This window comes from Stegostoma tigrinum, chromosome 7, assembly GCF_030684315.1.
Source record: "Stegostoma tigrinum isolate sSteTig4 chromosome 7, sSteTig4.hap1, whole genome shotgun sequence".
Lineage (NCBI taxonomy): Eukaryota > Metazoa > Chordata > Chondrichthyes > Orectolobiformes > Stegostomatidae > Stegostoma > Stegostoma tigrinum.
The window spans coordinates 100,777,060-100,798,065 of record NC_081360.1 but is presented as its reverse complement, the minus strand read 5'-3'; the positions used below and the strand labels follow the sequence as shown (position 1 = coordinate 100,798,065).

General features: G+C 44.7%; 1 protein-coding gene across 1 annotated transcript in view; it reads left to right on the top strand.

Moving 5' to 3' along the window:
• LOC125453899 (tubulin alpha chain-like) overlaps positions 1 to 10,392 on the top strand; it is a 35,805-nt gene extending 25,413 nt beyond the window's left edge. Inside the window, exons 2-4 of the mRNA XM_059647549.1 lie at positions 7,026 to 7,248; positions 9,045 to 9,193; positions 9,277 to 10,392. Of these exons, the coding sequence (XP_059503532.1) occupies positions 7,026 to 7,248; positions 9,045 to 9,193; positions 9,277 to 10,254 (1,350 nt within the window). The 3' untranslated portion in view covers positions 10,255 to 10,392. The remainder of the gene's footprint in view (positions 1 to 7,025; positions 7,249 to 9,044; positions 9,194 to 9,276) is intronic.
• The last annotated feature ends 10,614 nt before the right edge of the window (positions 10,393 to 21,006 follow it).

Here is a 21,006-nt window from a genome sequence, read left to right as displayed (position 1 = left end):
ATAACTGTAGAAATACTAAAACTGTGGGTCTGCCTAAATCATGTAAGGCTGCAGTGACTAACGGGGTGGATCACCACAGAAAAACTGTAAATAGGAACTGGAGAAGGTCATTTGCCCTTTGAGCCTGCCCCGCCATTCAATATGATCATGGCTGGCCATCCAACTCATTCCCCTGTTCCCCTTTTTCTCTCCATAACCTTTGATCCCTTTAGCTGTAAGAACTAAGTCTGACTCCTTTTCGAAAACTTTCCATGTTTTGGCCTCACCCGCTTTGCGGTTGGGGTTGGGGAGAATCCCACAGGCTCCCCACTCTCTGGGTGAAGACATTTCTCCTCTTCAGTCCTAAAATGGCTTACTCCCATATCCTTAAATTGTGACCCCTGATTCTGGACTACCCAGTCAACGGGAACATCTTTCCTGTGTTTGCCCTGTCTAGTCCTGTTTTATAGGTTTTTATAAGATTCTCCCTCATTGCTCTAAACTCCGGCAAATATAATCCTCACCAATCCAGACTCTCTTCACCAGCAGCCTCTCAAAGTCAGTTAGGAATGGCCAAGCCTAGCAGGGTGATGCTCACATCCCAAAAATGTAAAACCAGTGGTAGATTATTTGATCCATTGAACTTAATTTATCAACTTAACATACCAAACCAGGACTGAAACCTCCTCAACAGCATTTAACAGCCCTTTTCCTCACACAACAATCTACTGACCCTGCACTTGAAGTTTTTGAATGATTGATCTAATCTCCAAATCTTTGACAACTAGAGAATTATACAGAATTCTTAGTGAGAAATGAATGACCCAGTTTTAATGGCTGGTAATCCTGTGGAAAAGTAGTCTGCCAGTTATGCTGACATTTCGGGCCTAGACCCCCATAACGTCAGTTTTTGTGCCCCTATGATGCTGCTTGGCCTGCTGTGTTCATCCAGCTCTACACCTTGTTATTTTGGATTCTCCAGCATCTGCAGTTCCTACTATCTCTGCCAGTTATGCTGGTGTGCAAGCACTCATGCCCTTTCCCACTGAAATGTTCTGAACCTTGCTTCCTGTTGGAGTCTTCCCAGGAAGGTTTGGTACACAGCACATCACTGTGCCTAATGCACAAGTCTCAGAATAAAGGGGCACCAATTTAACACTGAGACAAGGAGGAATTTATTCTCTCAAAGGATTGAGAGTCTGGAACTCCTTGCCAGAGACGCTGTGGGGGCAGAGCCCTTGTGTGTATTTATGGCTGAGATTGTTAGATTCTTGATCAGTCAGGGAATCAAGCGTTATAAGGAAAGGGCAGGAAAGTGGACATGAGCCATATTCATTGAATAGCAGAGGAGGCTCGAGGGGCCGAATGGCCTGCTCCTATTCCTTTCTGTTATGGTAAAGGAGTTGTGAGACATCGAGTGGTTATTGGGTATGATTTAATGCGTATGCTGTCTTCTCTGGTCATGGGCTCAAGTCCCACAGCTGAGGTTTCAGTATGTAATCTGGACTGATGCTTCCAATTGGGGCATTAACCCCAGACCCCATCCACTCTCCCAGATGTCACTGTTCGAATCATAGAATCCCGACAGGCCAGTCGGCCCATTGAGTCCACACTGACTCTCCAAAAAGCGTCCCATCCAGACCCATCTCCCTACCCTATCCATGTAACTCTGCATTTCCCATGGCCAATCCAGTTAGCCTGGACACCATGGGTGATTTAGCATGGCCAATCCGCCTAACCTGAACATCTTTGGAGCGTGGGAAGAAACCTACGCAGAAATAAAGACAACGTGCAAACTCCACACAGTCAGTCGCTTGAGGGTGGAATTGAAACCAGGTCCCTGGCAGTGCGAGGCAGCAGTGCTAATCTCTGAGACACCATGCTGTCCCAAATCTGGAAGGAGAACAGGTTCAATCTCTGCCAACATTTGGCCTTCAACCATAACATGAATCATATTACTGTTTGTGCAAGCTTGCTGTGTAATGTAGCTGTCACATTTTTGCTAAATTACCATAAGACATAGGAGCAGAAATAGGCCATTCAGCCCATCACGTTTGCTCATGGCTGATCTGATCATCCTCAACTCCATTTTCCTGCTTTTCCCCATAACCGTTGATTTCCCCTGGATAATGAAATGTGAGGCTGGATGAACACAGCAGGCCCAGCAGCATCTCAGGAGCACAAAAGCTGACGTTTCGGGCCTAGACCCTTCATCAGAGAGGGGGATGGGGTGAGGGTTCTGGAATAAATAGGGAGAGAGGGGGAGGCGGACCGAAGATGGAGAGTAAAGAAGATAGGTGGAGAGGAGAGTATAGGTGGGGAGGTAGGGAGGGGATAGGTCAGTCCAGGGAAGACGGACTGGTCAAGGAGGTGGGATGAGGTTAGTAGGTAGCTGGGGGTGCGGCTTGGGGTGGGAGGAAGGGATGGGTGAGAGGAAGAACTGGTTAGGGAGGCGGAGACAGGTTGGACTGGTTTTGGGATGCAGTGGGTGGGGGGGGAAGAGCTGGGCTGGTTGTGTGGTGCAGTGGGGGGAGGGGACGAACTGGGCTGGTTTAGGGATGCAGTAGGGGAAGGGGAGATTTTGAAACTGGTGAAGTCCACATTGATACCATTGGGCTGCAAGGTATCTCTGATATTATTTCCCCTGGCTGTTTGTCTCAGCCTTAAACATACTTAATGCCCCAGCCTCAACAGCAATTGCACCCGGACTTCTGGGATTAAATTATGGGAAGAGCGATTACACAAATTAGAACCTTTTTTTTTAGAATTTAGACGTTTAAGGAGTGATCTGATTTGGAGTCTTCACGATGTTAACAGGAAAAGGCACACCAGATAAAGACAAAACTATTTTCCTGGATGGAGATTCTTGAACTGGAGGCATGTCTGACATTGTAGCACTTCCTCATGAGGAATGTTAGTTTAAACAACATGCTTAGTTGGTACTTAAACATCCCCAACAAAATGAGCCAGAGGTAACACTTGGATGTGCAGGAGCAGAAACAATTGAAATATTGAGATCAATGTTGAAGGGACTTGCATTTGTACAGCGCCTTTCATATGGTCAGAGCTTCCTGCCTAGCTAATTGATTCTTTTTAAAGTGTAGTTAGTATTGTTATCTAGGGAAGTGTTATAGCCAAACAATGCTTCAAGCAGGTAAAGGCCAATCATGGACATCATTTAAAGAGAGAACATTCAAATGAGAAAATGCCACACAGATCTGGTCAGAGGGGTAATTGTGACTAAGAGATGACTAAGACTGGCAGAACATGTATCTAAGCTCTGAGAAGTACGGTCTACCAGAACAAGAGCAGAATGGACACCACCAGATGGGAAAGGAATAAAGAAAATGGTGCTGGCCAAAGAAAGCCTGGCAAAGTCCAGCTAGGGAGGATTGCCAAGATCCTAATCTCTGTGGGCTGGATGCGAGCAGTTGTGAATAACCAGGGCCGGTGGTGGAGTCTTGCTGTACACTAGACTGTAGGAAATAAATCCCAATGCAAGAGTGTAGATATTCATGTTCACCAGGACATTAACAATGCTCCTTGCTCTTCGCCAGTTTGTGACATTGGACAGACTCAGGGTTGAAGCTGTTAACATGCTTTGGTTAAGAGACAGCAGGTTTGAGATTGCAGCACTCCCTAGTAATGCACTGAACTGTTGGCCTCAGGTTCACAACTCATATTGATATAACACCTTTTCTTCATGAACTCTGTAGGATGGTAATCTTACATTAATCGCATCAATATACATAAATATATTGATGATCCAGCCTCAATTGCAATTCTACCTGGACTTCTGGGATTAAGTTATGGGAAGAGAGATTATACAAATTAGACCTGTTTTCTCTAGAATTTTATAAATTTAAGGAGTGATCTGATTGAAGTCTTCAAGATAGGGCATTGGTTTATGGTGAGGGGGCAAGATTTAAAAGGGACCTTAGGGGCAACTTTTTCACGCAGAGGGTGGTGTGTACATGGAATGAGCTGCCAGAGGAAGTGGTCGAGGCTGGTACACTTACAATATTTTAAAGGCATCTGGATGGGTATATGAATGTGAGGGATTTAGAAGGATATGGACCAAATGCTGGCAAATGGGACTAGATCAATTTAGAATATCTGCTTGGCATAGATGAATTGGACCAAGGGCACAAAAGCTGACATTTCGGGCCTAGACCCTTCATCAGAGAGGGGGGAGGGGGAGAGGGTTCTGAAATAAATAGGGAGAGAGGGGGAGGTGGCCCGAAGATGGATAGAGGAGAAGGTGCTGGAGAGGAGAGTATAGGTGGGGAAGGGATAGGTCTGTCCGGGGAGGACAGACAGGTCAAGGAGGCGGGATGAGGTTAGTAGGTGGGAAATGGAGGTGCAGCTTGAGGTGGGAGGAGGGGATCACCTATCTGCCCTCCCCGGACTGACCTATCCCCTCCCCAGCTCCCAACCTACACTCTCGTCTCCACCTATCTTCTCCTCTATCCATCTTCGGTCCACCTCCCCCTCTCTCCCTATTTATTTCAGAACCCTCTCCCATCCCCCTCTCTGATGAAGGGTCTAGGCCCAAAATGTCAGCTTTTGTGCTCCTGAGATGTTGCTTGGCCTGCTGTGTTCATCCAGCTTCACACTTTATTATCTTGGATTCTCCAGCATCTGCAGTTCCCATTACCTTGGACCAAAGGGTCTGTTTCTGTTGTGTACAACTGTATTATTCTGTGTTAACATGATGGCACAGCAGCAGACATTGTTTATTTGGGTTTTGGTAAAGCCTTTGACAAGGTTCTGCATGGTAGACTAATTAATAAATTTAGGTAGGTCACTTGGGAATGCCAGTTGAATACATAATTAGCTTCACAGCAGGAGTCAGAGAGTAATGGTGGAGGGTTGCTTTTCGGACCGGAGGCCTGTGACCAGTGGTGTTCTGCAGGGATTGGTTCTGGGTCCCTCTTTTGTTCACCATTTATATAAATGATTTGGAAGGCATGGTTAGTAAGTTTGCAAATTGTAGGCAATGAAGAAGTGTTTTCTAAGATTACAAACGGATTTTGATCAAATGGGTCAATGGGCTGAAAAATGGCAGATGGAGTTCACTCTGGATAAATGCGAGGTATTGCATTTTGGTACAACAAACAAGGGTAGAGCTTATACAATAAAGGGTAGGACCTTGGGGGAGTGTTGTAGAACAGATGGATGTAGGGGTGCAGGTATACAGTTCTTTGAAGTTTGCATCATATATTAGACAGGATAATTAAAAAGGCGTTGAGAATAGGAGTTGGGAAGTCATGTTGAGATTGCACAGAATATTGGTGAGACCTGTTCTGGAGCACTGTGTCCAGCTCTGGTTGCCCAGCCATAAGAAGGGTTATTAATCTGGAGAGGGTTCAGAAGAGATTTACCAGGATATTGCTGGGTATGGCAGGCCTGAGGTGAAAGGAAAGGCTGATAGGCTGGGCTTTCTTTCACTGGAGCATAGGAGGTAGACAGGAGTTTATAAAATAATGAGAGGTTTAGATAGAGTTGATAGCAGTTGTCTTTTCCCCAAGATGGGGGAATTTCAAGACAAAGGGGCACATTTTTAAGGTGAGAGGAGGGAGATTTAAAAAAAGACATGAGGCAATTCTTTTACACAGAGGGTGGCTCGTGTGTGGAATGAATTTCCTGAGGAAGTGGTGGATGTGGGTACAATTACAACATTTAAAAGACATCTGGCTAAATGCAGGAGTAGGAAAAGTTTGGAGGGATATGGACCAGGAGCAGGCAGGTGGGACTAGTTCAGTTTGGGATTATGTTTGGCATGGACTGGTTGGACCAAAGGGTCTGTTTCCGTGCTGTGTGACTCTACGACAGGGTAGATAAAGACAAAAGTATTTCCCTGATGTAACCCCATTAACGCAGAAACTCTAAGAGAGTCAAAGAAGAGATATGACAGCAGGTGTCTTCATATTTGGTCAAAGTGGTAGGATTTAAGTGGAAGGGTAGGGAGGATTGAGGTGAGAATTCCCAAACTTGGGGTTTAGGTGACTGAAGGTACAGCTACAAATGTTGGGGAGAAGTAAATTAAGAATGCACAAGAAACCAGAATTAGAGCAACACAAATATTGAGATTTATCAACCTGGAGGACATGGAACAAGGCAGGGTGGGGAAATATCCAAGGAAGGGAGTTTTAGAATCAGCTTAGATTATACAGTGTAGTATGAAGTGTGACCTTCTGTGTAAATGGCAATGAATGTTGGAAAGACAGTGATTTCCCTCAATATAAATGAGCTGTGCATAACTGGCTATTAAGCAGAGTATTTATAACTGGGTAGCGTCATATTTCCACTGCTTTGAACTTTTGTTTTCTCTCTAGGGCCAAATGTTTAACATTCAATAATACACTGTAAGATGCTTAAAACTGTTCAAAGCCTCAATGCATAGATCATTCATAAAGTATGTGACCTTTTTATCAGAAAACAAGGCAAAGGATTAAGATTAGGCCATTTGTACTATCAAGCCTGCTCCTCTATTAAGTACCATCATGGCCAATCCTGCCCGTGCCCTAAACAGCCTGTGTTTCTATGAGAAATTAAATATCTGCCTATCTCCGTCTTAAATATATTCAACAATGGAGCACTTGGGAACCTTCTGGGATACAGAATTCTCATGATTCCTTTCAGTGAAGACATTTCACTTCCTCTCAGTCCTAAATGGATTGTCTCTCTTCTCTTTCCTCCTCGTAAGAGCAGGCTTGTGTTCAGTGGGATTGGTCTGTGTTCTTGCTTTGAGATCGTTTCCCGATCAGATGTGCTCTGACTCTAGTCAGCGCTTGATGCTGTGGGAGACCAGAGGTCAGCACTGAAGGTCAGGAGTAGGGAGGAACAGAAGGAACAGAGTGTGGGGTGTTGTAACCCATGAGGAAAGGTAAGCTAGTAGAGGGGTGGTGAGTAGATAGTAGATTATCACATTGATTCCAAATGGCTTAACAAGATTTCAGGGGCAAGATTGTTCTCGCTATATCCATTCCTGTTGTCCATTAGCATTGTTTCTGAGAGCCATGATGCTTTTCTTCATTCTACAGCGTGAATGTATCTCCATCCATGTTGGCCAGGCTGGTGTCCAGATGGGCAATGCCTGCTGGGAGCTGTACTGTTTGGAGCACGGGATCCAGCCCGATGGACAGATGACAGGCGACAAATCTTGTGGAGTTGTGGATGACTCCTATACAACATTCTTCAGTCATACAGGATCTGGCAAACACGTACCCAGGGCTGTGTTTGTGGATCTGGAACCCACTGTGATTGGTTTGTATTGGTTTTTGATCCTTGTTAGAATTAGCATTAGATTTTATTGTCACACGTACTTGAGTGTAGGAATACATAAAAACAGCGAAAAGTGTACAAAGTCGCCATTCTCCCAGGTTGTCTTGGTTGCAAAACCAGAATGTAAAAAAAAACAAACGACGGCAGAAATAAATGAAAGCCAAAGGTAAGAAAAACATGCAGATCTTAAAGTCTAAGTTGCATCTCCATAAAGGTGTTTGGAAACACCAATGCAGACACCTGGGCCTAGCCGTGCCCTGGCGTTGGACTGGGCCGGGCCTGGAGTCTTAGTCAGCCTGTGAGTCTCGCATGCATAGCCTTTCCAGGTGTTGAAATTGCTTCCGGGTCTTTGCTGCTATCATGCCTGAACCTGTCACCAGGAGTGGACTTGCTCCAGATATAACCTGGCTCTGAGCTGAAGAGACTGAGACAACCCCCCCATTTAGTAAAGAGAAGGGTTGAGCAATGACCAGGAGAGAGAGCTCTTTAAAATTATGAAGCAGCTCGACAGGATGGAAATAGAGAGTTTCTGCTTGTGGCAGAGTGTAAAACACATGGCCATAAATAAAAGACAGTCAGTAATGAACCCACTAGGGCATTCGGGAGAAAACTCTTTATCCAGAAATATCTTGAACGTGGAAGCTCCTACTACATGAAGTAATGAAGATCAATGGGATAATTTAAGGGGAAGCGGACTAATTACATGTTAAGAAAAGACTAGAGGGATATGCTGGATGGAGAATGGTGTGAGGGGACTCACCTGGGGCGTGTAAGCATCTGAACAGACCGGTGAAGCTGAAAGGCCCACATGGTACTGTAAACTGTAGGTAATTCCACATTAATTCATTACTTTGACTTATATGGAGTTCTTTAGACCATCTCCCCAAGGAAACAAAAAACAATTCCCAAAAGCCATTAATATTCCTTCACCTTTTGAATGCTGTCTTCAGCGACTAGTTATCCTGTACCTTTTCCAAAGTATAACCTGGCCCCAGATCAACTAGTGACGCTGTGGATTGATTCCTCATTCTGGGACCTGCTATGTGTGGGGACAGGAAGTAATTACCTCAGTCCTCTAAATTTGTTCAAGTACATAAATACGTGGCTGTCTTTGTAACTCATCCTCAGGATATAGGCCAGGCTGGTTTAAGTTTGACTGGTGTTCGCTCTCTAAAGGGCTGTAGAAAATCATTTGTGTTTTCATGAGCACCAGTGCAACAGTCAGTTATAGTGACAGAGCGTTTCATTTCTATGTTTAAAACTGTTCAAACTTCTCCAGTCTGGAGAACAGTCAGACAGTCAGAGTGGGTTCTGATGCTCACCTGAGGAGCTGGTGCAGACATGATGGGCTGAATGGCCTCCGTCTACACCATAACAAATCTGTGAAAATCTCTGGATTTACAAGTTATGTAACATAATCCCAAACTCATGCCAATGTCAGTTCTCTAGCCCAATACTCATTACCCAAGTTAAATCGTTTATTTTTGCCAGAAAGTTTGACACTAGGTTATAGTCCAACAGGTTTATTTAAAATCACAAGCTTTCACAGCACTGCTCCTTTGCCAGGTGAGGTGATTTTGTTCACCCCAGTCCAACACCAGCATCTCCACATCATGGGTTTATTTATGGCCAATCTTTTCTGCTTGTGTTTATTTGCAGACTCCCGTTGTTCCCCTTCACTATTTTCTTGCCCCAGTGCAAAAGCGTTTAACTCTTCAAAGTTTATTATACATCCTATCGGATTGTAGACTGACCTCCACTTGCTGTTCTGATTCCAGATGAGATCCGTACTGGTACCTATCGCCAGCTGTATCACCCTGAGCAGCTCATCACTGGGAAGGAAGATGCTGCCAATAACTATGCTCGTGGGCACTACACCATCGGCAAGGAGCTGATTGACTCTGTCCTGGACAGAATCCGTAAGCTGGTGAGTGGCCACTTCCAACAAGTTTGCCAGTAGGCTCTAATAACAGTTTGTATCTGATGGATTGTTCCTGCTCTGTTCCACAGGCTGACCAATGCACGGGTCTTCAGGGCTTCCTGGTGTTCCACAGCTTCGGTGGAGGCACAGGCTCTGGATTCACGTCCCTGCTGATGGAACGTCTCTCTGTTGACTTTGGGAAGAAATCCAAGCTGGAATTTTCCATCTACCCAGCTCCTCAGGTCTCCACAGCTGTGGTTGAACCTTATAACTCTATCCTGACGACACATACGACTCTCGAACACTCAGACTGTGCCTTCATGGTAGATAATGAAGCCATCTATGATATCTGCCGCAGAAACCTGGACATTGAACGCCCAACCTACACCAATTTGAATCGGCTCATTAGTCAGATTGTGTCCTCCATCACAGCTTCTCTCCGCTTTGATGGTGCTTTGAATGTTGACCTGACAGAGTTTCAGACCAATTTAGTTCCCTATCCACGTATCCATTTCCCTCTGGCTACCTATGCCCCAGTCATCTCAGCTGAGAAAGCTTACCATGAGCAGCTGTCTGTGGCTGAGATCACCAATGCCTGCTTTGAACCGGCAAACCAAATGGTCAAGTGTGACCCACGCCACGGCAAGTACATGGCTTGTTGCCTGCTCTACCGTGGTGATGTGGTGCCAAAAGATGTCAATGTTGCCATTGGTGCCATCAAGACCAAACGCAGCATCCAGTTTGTGGACTGGTGCCCAACTGGTTTCAAGGTTGGCATCAACTACCAGCCCCCGACTGCAGTGCCTGGTGGGGACCTGGCCAAGGTGAAACGAGCTGTGTGTATGCTAAGCAACACCACGGCCATCGCTGAAGCCTGGGCTCGTCTGGACCACAAGTTTGATCTGATGTATGCCAAGCGTGCCTTTGTGCATTGGTACGTGGGTGAGGGGATGGAGGAAGGGGAATTCTCAGAGGCTCGTGAAGACATGGCTGCCTTGGAGAAAGATTATGAAGAGGTTGGCATTGACTCCTTTGAAGGTGAAGAAGAGGGGGAGGAGGAGTATTAAACAGCTTATCTTTTAATCATCTTTTTAGGAGGCTCAGTTTTATAAGTTTGTAAAAGCTAACAATGTGATCAGACCATTGAGAACTGGTGTAATTATTGACTTCTGAAACATTACCAAGTAAAACGTATTTTGAGCCAATATTTGTTGCATATTTTCATTGTCATGCTTTGAATTATTGAAGCCTTCATGACCTGAAGGAAATTAGAGTGCAGTGACATTTTTAAAAATATGTTCAGGACACACCTTGCAAACTCGACTTAAAAATTATTGGAGAGGGATGTTCAGCCTGCATTTATCGTGTAGTATACTAAATTTGGAAAGACTTGATTTAGTTCCCCAACTACTAGCTTATTTTGTAGCATTCTCACTTCTGAGTCAGAGGTTTGTGGATTGAACCTAGAATTGTGTGCACAATCTGACATTTCCAGTGCGGTAAAGAGAGAGGTCTGTACTGACAAACATGCCACACTTCAGAGGAGATGTTAAGCTGAAGATCTGCTTGCAGCATTTACCTGATAATGAAGATTAAATGATTAGTTTTACAAGAAAAGTGGGTGAATTTTGGAGAAGAGTGGATACCCTTTTACATTCAATGATGTTATCATTACTGAATACCCCACTATCAACATCCTGGGGGTTACCATTGACCAGACACTGAATTAGACTAGCCACATACAGTGGTTACAAGAGTGGGTCAGAGGCTAGGAATTTCGCAGTAAATAACTCACCTTCTGACTCCCTAAATCCTGTTCATTATCTACAAGTTAGGAGCATGATTGAATACTCCCCACTGGCCTGAATGATCGTAGCCCCAACAACACACCAGAAGCTCGACACCATCCAATACAAAGGAGCCTGTTCAATTGGCACCACATCCACAGTGCGTACTATCTACAAGATGCACTGCAGAAACTCACCAAAGATTCTCAGACAGCACCTTCCAAACCCAGGAGCACTTGCATCTCGAAGAACAAGGGCAGCAGATACATGGGAATATCACCCCCTGCACGTTCCCCTCAATTCCACCACCATCCTGACTTAAAAAATATATTGCCGTTCCTTCAATGTCTCTGGGTCAGAATCCTGGAGATCGCTTCTTAAGGCCACTGTGGGTCAACCTACAACACATGGACAGCAGTGATTCAACAAGGCAGCTTACCACCACCTTGTCAAGGGACAACTAGGGACAGGTAATAAATGCTGGTCCAGTCAGCGATGCCCATGTCCCATGAGTGAACACTTTTTTCTCCCCCTGATACTCCACTTAATTATCCATCAACCAATAACACCAAAATATGATTATCTGGTAACACTGCCATGACACTTTCAACTCCTCCGCTGCTGCTCAGTTATCACACTGTTTATCTGGCGTTAACACTAGATGAGCAGAAATTTCCTCCAATTATTGGTTATCTCGGAGTCTCCAGCATCTGCAGAATGGTTTTGGCGCCAGCTCCAAACTCCTTTCCCCAACAATGCTCTCTGTTCCCTGTAAGTTGGACAATCTGAGGTCATGTCTATCCCTTCGCAATGATGTCACAGTTGACCTAAAGATGAGCTTCTGACTTCCTGTTCAGTCTCTCACTAAGACCACCCATTTGATCCTTCCATAACATCATCCAATCTTCCCCTCTGTCTTAGTTCATTTGCTAAAACTCTCTTTCAGACCTATATCTTGTACAAGACGAGAATATACTTTGCAGTCCTGGCTGGTCTACCCTCCTGGATTCTACCCTCTTGTATACATCCAAAGACTTTGCTGCCTGTGTTTCAGCTTGCACCAAGTCTCATTCATCCATCATCCCTGTGTGCTCTGACATCTCCTCTAGCTATGCCTTGATTTTAACGTTTATTCCTGCTTTCCAGTCCCTCCATAGCCTGACTTTTTCCTGTTTGTATAGTCTCTCTCAGCTCAACAACTATCTGAGAAACCCATGCTCCATCAATTCTGGCCACGAGCACAGAACTGTAATAGCTCCAGCATTGCTAGCGTACATTCCTTTGCCTGGACCCTCAGACCTGCAATTCCTTCCATAAAACTCGCAACCTTGCCAAGCTCCTTTAAGGCTTATTTTTGATCATTTGAACTACAATCCACTTATGTGATTCAGCAGCATATTTGTTTTATAATACATCTGTGGAGTGCTTTGGGACGTTTAATTACATTAAAGACACTATATAAATACATTGTTGTGTCATTTATCTTCGTGGGATCTTCCTACATGTGAACTGGCTGCCAAGTTACCTCTACTGACTACTTTTCAAAAATATTTCCTTGACAATGAGTCATGTTGGGATGAGGTCATGAAGGTGCTGTGTAAATACTTAGTTATATACAAGTCATATTTATAATGAACAGTGGAAATATCTATCAAAACAAACCGGAATGTACCCTTTCAAAGTTATCTTTATCTTTATTCTGTTACCTCAGAGGGTGTGTCATTCTAGCTCATTTGGTAGCAGTGAGTAAGAGGATTATGGATTGCAACCTCAAGAAAACACGAGCAGATCATTCAGACTGAGGGTGGGGGTATTGTCTGATTGGCTTTCCATATCCTGAACAAATAACTAAAGTCCATTGCTTCACTATATCAATTGAACTGAAGAAGTCACATACAGTGCTACACAATATCAATGATAATGGGAACTGCAGATGCAGATCCGAGATAACAAAATGTGGGGCTGGATGAACACAGCAGGCCAAGCAACATCTTAGAAGCACAAAAGCTGACGTTTCGGGATGAAGAATCTAGGTCCGAAACGTCATCTTTTGTGCTCCTAAGATGCTGCTTGGCCTGCTGTGTTCATCCAGCCCCACACTTTGTTATCTACACAATATCAATGTTTAGTTACTCAGTAGCAGTATATGCTCCTTTGTGCTTTGGAGATTTGGACGACAGCAGACCCTCCAGGCTCTGCAGAAATATCACCTGTGGTGTCTTCACTAGATCATCCAAATCGGGGGCAGGAATGGAGGTTTGACAGCAACCTCCTCTCCCAAACCAATCTCCTCTGCCAAACTAACCTCGTCTCCCAAACCAATCTGTCCACCACCAAGCGGCTTGACTGGATGGCATGTGCCACTCATGAGCCTGATCCTGAATTCTCAACGAGACTGCTCAACTTGTTCTGAGGAAGGGTCACCGGACCCGAAACATTAACTCTATTTTCTCCTCCACAGATGCTGCCAGACCTGCTGAGTTTTTCCAGCAACTTTGTTTCTGTTCCTGCTCAACTTGGAATTTGGTTGCAGCTTGAGATTCCCAGGACGACGACAGAAAACACTTCTGGGACACCCTCAAAGCTTCCCTGAAGAGGTCAACCATCCTCTGATGATTTTTTTTTCCTTGGAACGTAGGAGATTAAGAATTGACCTTATGGAGGTTCATAAAATCATGAGGGGTATGGATTGGGTTAATGGTAGGTATCTTTCCCCTTCGATGGGGGATTTCAAGACTAGGGGGTCATATTTTTAAGGTGTGAGGACAGAGATTTAGAAAAGACACGAGGGGCAAATGTTTTACACAGAGGGTGGTTCATGTGTGGAATAAACTTCCTGAGGAAGTGGTGGATGTGGGCACAATTACAACGTGTAAATGATACTTAGATAAGTACATGAAAGGGAAAGACTTGGTGGGACATGAGCCATGAGCAGGCAGGTGGGACTAGATTAGATTGAGATTATGTTTGGCACAGACTAGTTAGACTGAAGGGCATTTTTCCATTCTGTATGAGTCCATGGCTCAAGCCTGTGATGAGCCAAAACACAGAAGGGTTGTTCTAGGAGACGCTGAGCACGCCAGGAATGGTGAATGGGCAGCAGTGAAACTGAGGTGACAGACAGAGTGCACAGATCTTCAAACAACCCATCTGCACAATACTCCACCCACCATGTATGTCAGAGCCCGCAGACTGAACACTGGACCTATCAGCCATTTCAAAGTCCATCAATCTGTAATAGAGACAGATCAGCCTCAGTCCTGAGGGGCTGTCTAAGAAGACAATGATGTTTGTGACCTCTAGCACCCTACTCAATCAGTTAACTGATGACACCACATTCGTCCACTTTAGTAATGGAAATAGGGTGTGAATATCAATTCCTTCTCTTTCAAATCTTACAATATTTCTATTGGATTATATGCCTTTGTATATAAAGTTTATGAATCTACATGCTCGACGGTAAAATTGACAGTGAATTTACTCCAACTTTCAGCAAATATTTACTTCTCCATGGCTGACATTTCAACCTTTTAATTAACGCAGAAACAACTGCTTCTGCTCTGTTGATTTTATGCTCGCAGTTCCTGCATTTACCTCTTTAGTGCAGAGAGTCCAACTCTATAATCATAAACTTACTCAACTACAAAGAGCTCTTTACTGTCGTAGGAATTTTTATTCATTCATGAGATGTGGGCGTAACTGGCAAGACCAGGATTTATTGCCCATTCCAAACTGTCCTTGAGAAGGGCACAGCAAATACAACTGAGGTGTTCGCTTGGCCATTTTAGAGGCCGGTTAAGAGTGAACTACATTGTTGTGGGCCTGGAGTTACACACAGCTACATAAGGAGGACAGGTGGCATTTTTATGATTACCCAGTTTTGTGGCTTTATGACGCAGGATTTTTTTAAAAATTGACAACTTAAATTCCTCAGATTCTAGGGTTCAGGCTCTGATCAGTATCACCACCATACTTGCTTTGCATGAACAATGTGTGGTCTGTCTGAGATCAGGCCTTTGGCTCATACTCTGCAGTTAATTCAGAGTGCAAAGGTTGGAGATCAGGAAGTGGTGAGATTTAGTTTCATTTGATTTGATTCATCATTGTCACATGTACCCCAGGTACAGCAAAAAGTTTTGCTTTGCATGCAGAACAGACGGTTCACACCGTACAAAGTGCATTCGGTAATAGAACAGAGCAAAGAAAACAGTGTTACAGATGCAGAAAAGGTGCACAAAGAGTGATATCAACATTAAATTTAAAATTTGAGAGTCCATTCAGAAATGTGATAACAGCAGGGAAGAAGCCGCTCTTGAATCTGTTGGTATGTGTGTTTAAGCTTTTGTATCTTCTCCTGGAAAGAAGAGGTTGGAAGAGAGTATAGTCGGGGTGGGAGGGGTTTTTGATTATGTTGGCTGCATTCCCGAGGCAGTGAAAAGTATAGATAAAGTCAATGGATGTAAGGGTCTGAGGAAGTGTCACTGGACCCGAAACGTTAACTCTGTTTTTCCCTTCACAGATGCTGCCAGGCCTGTTGAGCTTTTCTAGCAACTTTGTTTTTGTCTTTCTTCAATGGATGGAAGGATGGCTTGCGTGATGGACTAGGCTATTTTCACAAGTCTTCGTAATTTCTTATTTAAACAGGCAGGAACTTTCAAAGTAAGACATCACTGGGCCGGGGAATAAAATGTGATTCTGGCAACAAGTGCCTCTATGCCCACTGGGGTGGCACGGTGGCTCAGTGGTAAGGAGTGCTGCCTCACAGCGCCAGGGACTTGGGTTCGATTCTGTCCTCGGTCAACTGCCTGTGTGGTGTTTGCACGCTCTCCCCTGTGTCTATGTGTGTTCCTGCTGGGTGTTCTGGTTTCCTCCCACAGTCCAAGCACGAGGTTAGGTGGATTGGCCATGCTAAATTACCCATAGAGTTCAGGGATATGTAGGTGAGGTGCATTTGTTTTGGGAAAATCCAATAAGCTCTGGACAGTATCAAACTGGGGCATCACTGAGTAGGATGTTGATAAACTGCTTGATAGCACTGTTGATCACACCTATCAATTGGTGATTAACATCATCAGGACAATCAGTAATGGTAATATGGGTCTTGTTACGAAAGATTTAGGAGGATGCGCTTATGTAGGATGCTGGTTGGAGGATCGGTGCAGACTTGTTGGGCTGAATGGCCTGTTCCCACACTGTGGAGTTCAATGATTCTATACTGTAGTTATTTTTATTTATATCTACCAACATAACAAAAGGGCTTAGAAAGTAGCCATATAGATGTAGAGTCCAGTGAAACACAGACTGAAGACTTGTAAAACAGGTATGTTTCTATCTGAAAGGGTCTAGGCCCGAAACGTCAGCTTTTGTGCTCCTGAGATGCTGTTTGGCCTGCTGTGTTCATCCAGCTTCACACTTTATTATCTATGTTTCTGTCTGAACTGTAGGATAACCAAGCACAGGAAACCTGTGAGTGAGCTACGGACTGCGATATCAAGGGATACAGATAAATAGAACAATGGGTACGTGGGAGTGAATTACAAAATAGTTGAGAGATCTAGGTACTTTATTCAAATGCATGCTTTCCCTGAAGTGTATCTGTAATCTCCCCCAGCTACTCCCTGTGGTAGCAAGGTCCACATTCTCAACTGCTGTTAGGTTTGGTACATCATAGACACATTGCTGTGGTAGTAATCCAGAGACATGGACAAATGATCCAAAATCTGGACCGGAAAATCCATTAAGGTAGCTGAGGAAATTCAATTTATTCAATTAATATGGAATAAAGGCTAGTTTCAGTAAAGGTGACAATGAAATCACCACTTATTATAAAACCTTAAACAATTTCCAATTTCTCTACAGGGAAGGAACCTTACCTTTTTTCAGTCTCTATGTGACTCCAAGCTCTCAGCAATGTGGTTCACCCTTAACTGGCCTCTGAAATAGAACTTAGTCATTTAGTCACAATCATCAGCTTCTCAATGGCAACTAGGGACGTCCAATAAAAATTGGCTGTGTCAGTGATGTCCACATCTTATGATAAAATGAATGAACAAATAAATAAATCGATGTTTCTCGAGCTCCCCATGAAATTTTTTAGCGATCATCTTATTCCTATGGTCCTGTGACAAGTTCAACCATGTATTCAGGAATAACAGAAATAAAAATCATTAGCTCAGCATAAAACTGAACCACAAAGACAGTAATATTTGAAGGTTCAAATTTCAGCCTATGCATTTTTTTTGTCTGCTTTTTGGGATTTTAGTAACAAGACCCATATTACCATTACTGATTGTCCTGATGATGTTAATCACCAATTGATAGGCGTGATCAACAGTGCTATCAAGCAGTTTATCAACATCCTACTCAGTGATGCCCCAGTTTGATACTGTCCAGAGCTTATTGGATTTGAACATGGACTGCTTCACTATCTGAGGAACTGAAAATAATTAAAGGATTTGGTTCATTAGATAGAACCTGGGAAATTCTTATGCTTTTTTTCCCTTCATTTGTGGGATGTGGGCGTTGTTGGCTGGCTAGTATTTCTTGCTCATCCTTAGTTGCTCCCTTGAGGAAGTGGTGGCGAGCTGCCTTCTTGAATCACTGCAGTCCACCAGCTGTAGACTGACCTACAATGCCATTAGAGAGGGAATGACAGAATTTTGACCGAGCAACAGTGAAGGAGCAGCCATCATTGTTTCCATTGTCATGGAAATCCCTCTTCGTGGGGTACGTGGAACATTCCTTGTTCCAGTCCTATTCTGGCCCCCACGCACAACTCTTTCTCTAATACATTGATGATTTCATCAATGCTGCTTCCCTCTCTCATCTGGATTTGGAAAACTTCATCAATTTCGCCTCCAATTTCCACCCTGCCCTCACTTTCACCTGGTCTATCTCTAACTCCTCCCTTCCTTTCCTTGACATTTCTGTTCCCATTTCTGGGGATAGACTGGCCACTAATATCCACTATAAACCCTCTGACTTCACAGCTACCTGGACTATACATCCTCACATAAGAGATAACAAGGTGTAGAGCTGGATGAACACAGCAGTCCAAGCAGCATCAGAGGAGCAGGAAGGCTGATGTTTCGGGCCTAGACCCTTTTTCAAAAATCCAGCTCTACACCTTGTTATCTCAGATTTTCCAGCAGTTCCTACTATCTCTTTAAATCCTCACACCCCACTTCCTATAAAGACTACATCCCATTCTCTCAGTTCCTCCATCTCTGTCGCATATGTTCAGATGAGGCCAACTTTGACAAGTGAGCCTCCGAAATGTCCACCTTCTTCCTCAACCGAGGATTCCCCAGCTCCATTGTTGACAGGGGCCTCAACCAGGTCTGACCCATCTCCTGCACTTCCGCCCTCATCCCTTCTCTTTCCTCCCACAACAGCGATAGGGTCCCCCTTATCCTCCCCTACCATCCCACCAGCATCCACATCCAGAAGATCATCAGATGCCATTTCCGCCACCTCCAGCAAGATGCCACCACCAGACACATATTCCCCTCCCCTCCCTTGTCCACCTTCCGCAGGAACCATTCCCTCCAGGACACCCTGGTCCACACTTCCTTCACCCCCAACGCCTCCCTACAGCCCTATGGCATCTTCCCCTGTAACTGGCGAAGGTGCAACACCTGCGCATTTACCTGCTCTCTCCCCAGTATCCAGAGGCCCAAACATACCTTCCAGGTGAAGCAACACTTCTCCTGCACTTCCCGGGGTGTAGACTGCTGCATTCGCTGCACACAATCTGGTCTCCTCTACACTGGGGAAATGAAGCGTAGACTTGGCAACCGCTTCACAGAACATCTATGTTCTCCTCACAAGAAAGGCCCTGAACTACCTGTTGTCTGCCACTTCAATGCACCACCCTGTTCCCTGGCCAACATCTCTGTCTCTGGCTTGCTGCAGTGTTCCAGCGAAGCCCAGCGCAAGCTGGAGGAACGACACCTCATTTTCCCTTTGGGGATCCTATAACCCTCTGGACTCAACATCGAGTTCAATAATTTTAGGACCTAAACTCTCCCATTAACAACTATTCACCCTTCCAGCCTGATCGTTAGCAACTCCTTTGTCTGTCCAACTGTCTTTCTCTCTCATTGGGCTCTATCCTATCGTTTACTCCATACCCCACCCACCTCCCTATTTTCTGCATATAAACTGACGTTTTCCCGCCACCATCAGTTCTGAGGAGGGGTCACTGGATCTGAAATGTTAACAGTTTTCTCCTTCACAGATGCTGCCAGACCTGTTGAGCTTTTCCAGCAACTTTGTTTTTGTTCCTGATTTACAGCAACTGTAGTCCTTTTGGTTTTTATTTTGTTTCCATTGGCAATATTGTGAGCGGCTCGGAGGGGAACTTGCAGGGGATAGTGTGCCCATGTCTTTCTAGATAGAAGTGGTTGTGGGTTTGGAAGGTGCTGCCTGAGGATCTTTGGTGGATTTCTGTAGTGCATCTTGTAGGTGGTACACACTGCTGCTACTGAGCACTGGTGGTGGAGAGTGTAAATGTTTGTGAATGTGGTGCCAATCAAGTGGGCTGCTTTGTCCTGGATGGTGTCAAGCTTCTTGAGTGTTGTTGGAGCTGCACCCATCCAGGCAAGTGGGGAGTATTCCATCACACTCCTGACTTGTGCCTTGTAGCTGGTGGACAGGCTTTGAGGAGTCAGGAGGTGAGTTACTCACCCCAGTATTCCCAGTTTCTGGCCTGCTTTTATGGCCATTGTGTTTATATAGTGAGTCCAGTTGAGTTTCTGGTTAATGATAACCCCTAAGATGCTGGTAGTCAGGGATTCAGTGATGGTAACAACATTGAAAAACAAGGGGTGGTGGTTAGATTGTCTCTTATTGGTGATGGTCAAAGCCCGGCATTTGTGTGGTACAAATGTTACTTGTCAGCCCAAGCCTGGACAATTGATGAAGCAGCTAAAGATGGTTGGGCTGAGGATACTACCCTGAGGAGCTCCTGCAGAGATGTTTTGGAGCCAAGTTGATTGAACTCCAAAACCAAGACCATCATCCAATGTATCAGGTATGACTCCAACCCCCAAAGAGTTTGCTCACTGATATCCATTGAGTCAAGTTTTGCTTGGGCTCCTTGATGCCACACTTTGTATCAAGGGCTGACATACTCAACTCCCCTCTGGAATTCAGCTCTTTTCTCTATGTTTGAACCAAGGCTGCATTGAGATCAGGGGCTGAGTGGACCTGGTGGAACCCAAACTGGGTGTCACTGACCCAGTCTAGCAGCTATGTCCTTTATGACCCAATCAGCTCAATCAGTAGTACTGCTGCTGAGCAACTCTTGGAGGTGGGCATTGAAACCCTCCACCCAGAGTACATTTTGTGCCCTTGCCATCCTTGGTGCTTCCTCTAAGTGTTGTTTGACATGGAGTGCTGATTTGCCAGCTGATGGAGGGCAGTATGTGGTAATCAGGAGGTTTCCTTGCCCACGTTCAATGTGAAGCCATGAGACTTCATGTGGTCTGGAGTAAATGTTGAGGACTCCTACAGCAACACGCACCCAACTGTAAACCATGTTGTCACCACCTCTGCTGTGTGTGTCCTGGTGGTGAGACAGGACATATCCAGGGATGGTGATGGTACTATCTGGGACATTGTAAAGGTGCAAGTCTGACAGTATGGCTATGTTAGGCTGTTGCTTAACTAGTTTGCGAGACAGCTGTCACCAATTTGGGCACTAGGTCCTCGTAGTGAGGAGAACTTTGCAGGGTCAATTGGGCTGTGTCTGCCATTGGGTAACCCAATACTCATGTTGACGTCAGGTGATCCAGTCTGTTTCATTTTTTTTGAGGCTTTGTAGTGATTGGTGCAACTGAGCGGCTTGCTAGACCATTCCAGAGGGCAGTGACAGTCAACCACATTGTAGGTCAGAGGATGGCAGATTTCCTTCCCTGAAGGATATTAGCAAACCAGATAGGTTTTCCCAATAATCGGCAATGATTTCGTGGTGATCAGTAGACTACTTTTCTAAATGATTTATTGAATTCAAATTCCATCATTTGTCAC